This window comes from Borostomias antarcticus, assembly GCF_949987555.1.
Source record: "Borostomias antarcticus genome assembly, chromosome: 9".
NCBI classification, from domain to species: Eukaryota; Metazoa; Chordata; class Actinopteri; order Stomiiformes; family Stomiidae; genus Borostomias; species Borostomias antarcticus.
The window spans coordinates 29,347,465-29,354,964 of record NC_140242.1 but is presented as its reverse complement, the minus strand read 5'-3'; the positions used below and the strand labels follow the sequence as shown (position 1 = coordinate 29,354,964).

Below are 7,500 nucleotides of genomic sequence, written 5' to 3'. Positions count from 1 at the left end.
CAGCGGGCTGTCAGCTGATAGCAGCTGAGGCACCTGACCAGAGTCCTGCGTGAAATAATGCGAGACCACATTAAAAGTGATGAAAATCACTATTAGTCTGGCTCTGTTGGGAGCTGCAGCTACTGGATGCAAAAGGAGAGTTGGTCAGTAAGGTCCCATGGGGGGTTTCCTCTTCCTGTTTCCTCATAGAACCTCTAAAATGACGCTGGGCCTCACTGAACAACCATTGTTACAAAGCTCTTCTTATATTACACAGTAGGATTGGAATACAATACCGCATCATTTAATATATTTTATTAATTGTTTTAATTATTTTACAAAGCGAGAGTGTTGCCAGAGAGTATTTCCAACAAAACGCTGGCCCAGCTCAGACAACTCTGTTGAATGAGTAATAGCAGTTATTTTATATCCGCTACCGATGCTAGTAAATATGACAGCTGAAGTCTGGCGCTCCACCGTCTCTAGATGTGTTCAGTTTGATTCATGCTTTACTTCCGTCTCAACATTTCTTTTCAATTCCTGTGTGTGTGATTCCTGGGAGTCAGTATTGCTTCCACCCTCATTTGTCTATTTTGTACATATTTGTAGACTGTAGGCTATTGTATATTGCATCGTATCACTTTGTCATTGTATTTTGCACTGTCCTGTCTTGTTCTTGCACTGTATATTGTCAAGGCAAATTCCTTATACTTGGCTAAATAAAAATCTTATGACACAACATCACCTTAACCATTACGCTAGTGAATTGGACATTGTGGGTGATTCAGGACTGATATGAGCTCAGAGACCTTTAGTTCCATGGCCTTTGGGGAGCTGGCAGGACGTTTACCTGGGAGAACCAGCACGCGCTTTCAATTCACAAAACAATTAGATTCATCATTATGAGAAGACAGTTGCTAAGAAATCCTGCACTGTAAGAACATACGTAATGAATCAGATAAGCTTTTCTTATAACAAAGAATTCACAAAAGGAAGGTTGGAAGATATTGGTGAATGAGGCCCATTGTTATCAACATGCAAATGAATTGCACTGCTGCAGTAAGAGTTCACGTTTGCCTACAATGTGATTCAAGCATGTTTAATCACAGCGGTATTTGAATTAGTCTCTGATTACTTCATTAGTTAATTGTCCTTAAACTCAGAGGGATCCGGGGCAGGTCTGATGAGAGAGTGAGAGAGAGAGAGGGAGACGGAGAGGGGGAGAGAGAGAGAGACAGAGCGCGAGAGAGAGAGAGACAGAGCGAGAGAGAGAGAGAGAGAGAGAGACAGAGAGAGAGAGAGAGAGGGAGAGAGAGAGAGAGAGGGAGAGAGAGAGAGAGAGCAATCCAATCTATGTATCTTCTCTTCATCAGTGCGTTCAATTTGATCCTCGCTACTCTGCCATTAAGTCTAAAATCTATAAATAGATCCAGCCTCAGGCAGACCACACCCTCTCTCCTCCAGGCCAAAGAGAAACCTTTCTCCTCTGGAAACTGATTACTATGTTAAAAGGCCTTTACTTACAAGTGAGATAGGGGACTGTTTTTCCCCCCGTCGTTTTTTTTCTTTTTTTCTTCTCTTTTTCTTTTTTGCCCACGGACGACCATGATGGAATCTGTGATGGAATTTCAATGTGGAATTGTTCCCCAGGTGGCTGGGGAGGAATCAGATTAAGAGCCGAGCTTCTGCTGTCGGCCTTCCCTGCCTCCTAGGCATAGACAGGGAACAGGGATTGATGGGAGGATGACCTCAATTGACTCAACGGGACTAGTCTTCTGGTGCATGTACCAGGCATGGCCTCTGCACCACTTGGAATTACATTTTAAACCTTTTTTTTTTAACTTCCTGTACCAGATAGACAGCGAGGACCTTGACGATTTCATAGCTTGACCTCAGAAGCATTTGGTGTCCTTTTACAAGGTTTTTAAGGTTTGAATATAGTTTGTCAGCTACAGTACCATGTATCCTTGTCATGTACATTCCATAATTATTAACATAACTGTGATCTGGTTTATGTGCAGGTATTCTCATCAGCTAATCTCATTCCTTGTGACAGTTTGAAATGTTAACTGAACATGAGATCCGTTTGACATGAATGGTGTTGATGACGATATGCTTAAATGGTAAATGGACTGCACTTATATAGCGCTTTTCCACCTTAGCGGCACTCAAAGCGCTTTACAATGGCCTCTCATTCACCCATTCACACACCAATGGCGGTAGCTGCCATGCAAGGTGCTAACCTGCTCATTGGGAGCAGTTTGGGGTTAGGTGTCTTGCTCAAGGACACTTCGACATGTAGACAGTCGGAGCTGGGATTCGAACCGCTGACCCTTCGATCACTGAGCGACCTGCTCTACCAACTGAGCTACAGCCGGCCCGAAATAACATGGCTGTGTTTCCTCCGTTTCCAGGGCAACGTGACCTTCTCTTGCTCGGAGCCCCAGCTGGTGGCCACCACCTTCCTGAGCTCCAGCAGCAGCTTCCTGTCGCTCCCGGCAACACCGTCCTCCATGGGGGGCCTCTCTGTGCGCTTCCAGTTCCGCACCTGGAACCCCGACGGCCTGCTGCTCTCCACCCGACTGGCCCAGGAGCCCCAGCGGCTGGAGCTGCAGATCAGCAACAGCCGGATCCGCCTGACCCACCACACGTCAGCCCAGCAGAAATCAGAGGTCTCCACTGGTGAGGGGGCTAGTGCCATTATAGCTAGCCCCTACAGGGCACCATGGGGCTAGGGCCATTATAGCTAGCCCCTACAGGGCACCATGGGGCTAGGGCCATTATAGCTAGCCCCTACAGGGCACCGTGGGGCTAGGGGACTGGTGAGGGGGCTAGGGCCATTATAGCTGGCCCCTACAGGGCACCGTGGGGCTAGGGGACTGGTGAGAGGGTTAGGGGACTGGTGAGGGGGCTAGGGCCACTATAGCTGGCCCCTACAGAGCACCGTGGCGCTAGGGGACTGGTGAGGGGGCTAGGGCCACTATAGCTGGCCCCTACAGAGCACCGTGGCGCTAGGGGACTGGTGAGGGGGCTAGGGCCACTATAGCTGGCCCCTACAGAGCACCGTGGCGCTAGGGGACTGGTGAGGGGGCTAGGGCCACTATAGCTGGCCCCTACAGAGCACCATGGGGCTAGGGTCACTATAGGTGGCCCCTACAGGGCACCGTGGGGCTAGGGCCACTATAGCTGGCCCTTACAGGGCACCGTGGGGCTAGGGGACTGATGTAAAAGGGTCTATTATTCACCAGACAGAACACAAACCCTTTTCTAATGTTGACAGTAGCGTCCGATGTAAGCTGTGACTCGAATGTTTGTCTTTCTTCACATTGGTGGTCTGTAAATGTTAGGAGGGGTCCGATCCATTCAGCGGGCCCCTCCGCTTATCTCTCCGTGAGCAAAGAAGATAAGCTTAATACCCTGAACGAACAACTGTCGGGCCGAACAGTGACTGGGCAGTTCCGTTGGGCTCCGTTCTGTCCCGGACTCGTGAGAACCGTTACCATCTGTCTTTCCACTGTGGGGCTGCTAACAGTACGGAGGAGGGTTTGGTTTATTTTGGACTATTTCTGTTTTTTTTTCTTCTGGTGAGTACTTATGTATTAAGCCTATCTACTCGACCGGTTCTGCTTCACTGAGTACGTTATCTAACCGGGCCTTGGGAATCGTGCTGGGAACAGTTTATAAGCGTTCTGAACCGTTTCCAGGTTGAAAGACCGTCGGAACCGTTACCCTGCATGCTCAGAACCGTTCGGCCCGACAGCGGAAAGACGGCTAACGGCACCACCTTACTGTAATACGGACTGCACAGAGTACATCTGCTCCGAGTCCAGTCTAGTCCAGTCCAGTCCAGTCCAGTCCAGCACAGAGTACATCTGCTCCGAGTCCAGTCTAGTCCAGTCCAGTCCAGTCCAGCACAGAGTACATCTGCTGAGTCCAGTCTAGTCCAGTCCAGTCCAGTCCAGCACAGAGTACATCTGCTCCGAGTCCAGTCCAGCACAGAGTACATCTGCTCCGAGTCCAGTCCAGTGTGGCGGTATAAAAGTCTCTGTACTCTAACTACTAAAGACAGACAGACAGTGAGCAGCTTAAACCATCATCCAGTTGGACTCTGTTTGGTTGCACACATCATTTTGTCAACATTGTTTTTATTGCCTTCGCCCTCAATAAACTCAAAGCATGCTTTAACTCCCCAGGACGGCTTGGAGGAAAGTGCTCCCCCCCTGTGCCCAAATTGTGGGTGTTTCATTAGGGGACCACACGGTTCCATTTGAAGGAGAACGTGGATAATCATGTTGATTTGCAGGGGCCAGATTTAAAGCAGGTGGCAGGAACAGAGAGAAAAACCAACCATAAGACAGACACAGCTTGAAACCACTCCACTATAAAGACCAAAAACAAATGTAATCTATTATTCATACACCACAACTGCTGTTGCTTCTCTCTCTAGTTTGAGTTTACCTACTGTAAAGCCAATGTAATGTTTCATCTAATAATTAGTCACAGGATCCACGAAGACACGTTAGGATCTTACTGTAAGTCATCAACCATTTCAATCATTTTTCAGTCCATTCTTGTGTTTTCTTCTCCAATACTGCAGAATAGTTCATCATTTTAGACGAATTTACTTTCTCGCCTTCGTCCGAACAGCACTAGTTACTGAACAGGGCCATGTTTCCCAAAAGCTTCTTTCGTTAGGAGGCTCTTTATCCCATTCAGTTGACCAATCAGAGAGCTTGCCCAGACCAGTTGACCAATCAGAACGCTCTAAATGAATGGCCCAAGAGCCTCTTAACGAAAGAAGCTTTTGGGAAACACAGCTCAGTAACAAAGCTTTAAAGTTGTATGAATTTGGAGATCCCTTAATGTACCAGCAATGGAGATAGAGAACATATTATTGCTCAGAGATTGATAACGTCCTGTTAACCTCCCCGACTGACTCAGTCTCTCAACTGTGAGTCCACAGGCCATCGAGTGAATGACGGACTGTGGCACTCGGTGATTCTCAGCACGCAAGGTCTGCAGGTGACCATGACTCTGGACAACGAGCCGGCCTCCACCATCGAGCTGGGGGAACAGCTGGAGGCTGGGGACGGCCTCCACTTCGGAGGTCAGATCATCATCACACGCAATCATGTGACTGAATCATCATCTCCCGTAGCGGGGTTTCCCAGCCCGGGGTCCGGACCCCCCCCTTAGAGGGGCCCCAACGATCACGGGGGGGGGGGGACGGGACTTTGAATGGTGTCAACATTAATATTACTGCTACACTGGTGAAGCACTTAATTGTACCCTAACCTACACCTGATGTAATTTGCACACATACAAACACACACAGAGTGGACGTTCACAGAGATTTGGGGCCGGGGGGGTGTAAGTTAGGGGGGTCTGGGGAGAAGGGTTGGGACCCCATCAGGTGTAAGTTAGGGGGGTCTGGGGAGAAGGGTTGGGACCCCATCAGGTGTAAGTTAGGGGGGTCTGGGGAGAAGGGTTGGGACCCCATCAGGTGTAAGTTAGGGGGGTCTGGGGAGAAGGGTTGGGACCCCCTGCACTACTTCATCATCAAGTGTTTGTTTTGTGTGTCCCAGATGTTTCCATTGTTTATTGACTGTTGTTGGACAGCAGGGGTATTTAAACATGAGAGAGACGTTGTTTCTGACTGACTGCCTCTTGCTCTCGCGCATCACTGCTCTCAGATCAGATCTGGGCTGACTGCAACATGATGATCTATGAATGAGATTCAGTCAGATGAGAGAATCTGCTTCAGAATGAGGCTGAGAGGAAAAGGACACATTTCCCACAATGCAGCTTGAGAGTCTTAGATATGATCACCTCTCATCAGTGGTTCAGATCATGAATGTGTTGTTGTGTTCCCAAGCAGCTGGTAACCAGGTTTGATGGGAACGAGTGGTCGGGAGTCGGAGGGTACATTTAAAAAGATGTTTTTTGATGAATCTTTGATGAGCAGGGAAACTGGTCTCAAACCAGCTCTGGGGAAGAAAGGTTGAGAACGCCGGTTCTATGCTCTCTTTATCTAGCATGTTGAAGGAGAACATTGCTCTCAAACTTTCTCCAACAACATGCTTTGAAAAGGAGGCAGAGAAAGAGAATGCGAGTAGAGAAGGGACTTTTGAGACTCACCTCAATGAGCTTTTGAAATATTAACGCAGAGACAGTATGTTATGTGAGGAATGGTGCCGTGTGTCTCACAGGTTGTCCCTCGTCCTCAAGCGTCTCGCGCTGTAAGAACCCCACTCTGGCGTTCCAGGGGTGCATGCGCCTCATCTTCATCAACAGCCAGCCAATGAACCTCAACCTAGTCCAGCAAGGCCTTCTGGGAAACCACAACAAGCTCCAGTTTGACACGTGCGGCATCCATGACAGGTACGGTTCTTATTTCCATTACCCCTCCACATCTATGAATGATGACTTGACTTTGACTTGAGTAGAGATGACCAGATAATTGACTTGGGTAGAGATGACCAGAGAATTGACTTGGGTAGAGATGACCAGAGAATTGACTTGGGTAGAGATGACCAGAGAATTGACTTGTGTAGAGATGACCTGAGAATTGACTTGAGTAGAGATGACCAGAGAATTGACTTGGGTAGAGATGACCAGAGAATTGACTTGAGTAGAGATGGCCAGAGAATTGACTTGAGTAGAGATGACCAGATAATTGACTTGAGTAGAGATGACCAGAGAATTGACTTGAGTAGAGATGACCAGAGAATTGACTTGAGTAGAGATGACCAGAGAATTGACTTGAGTAGAGATGGCCAGAGAATTGACTTGGGTAGAGATGACCAGATAATTGACTTGGGTAGAGATGGCCAGAGAATTGACTTGAGTAGAGATGGCCAGAGAATTGCGAAATGCCAGGTGTGGACACACAATAAGTTTGAACAGTCCTTTGGCACTGGCTCATAATGGCAGATTATCGCTGTCCATTGAATGTGTTGTTGAGGCTAATGAATGAAAAATCTTACTTGGTTTAGTTTAGATTTCAAGAACACGCTGAGTGGTCGGTCAAGCTGGGTCAAGCTGGTTTCAAACAAAGACAATAAGTTTATTCTGATGTTTACGTTTTGCAAAGCGGACTCTGAAAACAGGAAGTGCTTCCTCAGTCAGAGTGGTGAATCTCACTCGGGAGTGATACCTTATAACGTGAGAAAGGAAGTGACATGCAGTTTCAGGATGAAGAGGACAGGGAAGTGATGTCACACAGAACCAAATTATAGTTTTAACAGACTGATTCTAGGGGAACAAACTACAAAGTTAGAAAAGTCAGCTAGGAAAACAAAGGAAAGTTAGGTAGGAAAAAAAATGATGTAGGTGACATTGGTGAGACTGAAATTTCATTAACAGGCTGCACCGTCCTTTCTAGCACTTTCACACAGGCTTGCAATTTGCTGAAAACCTGGCCAATTGGTGATAGGCTCGCTGACAGGATCGTCCAATTAGACAGCAGTTTGCAGCGTAGAACCCAGCCTGGCTGAGTGCCCTGCTAACAAGTAGCTTCCT

General features: G+C 47.7%; 1 protein-coding gene across 1 annotated transcript in view; it reads left to right on the top strand.

Annotated features, from left to right (window-relative positions):
• LOC311313542 (contactin-associated protein-like 5) overlaps positions 1-7,500 on the top strand; it is a gene marked incomplete at its 3' end in the record, with an annotated part of 63,148 nt that overhangs the window by 30,287 nt on the left and 25,361 nt on the right. Inside the window, exons 8-10 of the mRNA XM_084443690.1 lie at positions 2,394-2,661; positions 4,943-5,086; positions 6,189-6,360. Coding sequence (XP_084299816.1) covers positions 2,394-2,661; positions 4,943-5,086; positions 6,189-6,360 — 584 coding nt within the window. The remainder of the gene's footprint in view (positions 1-2,393; positions 2,662-4,942; positions 5,087-6,188; positions 6,361-7,500) is intronic.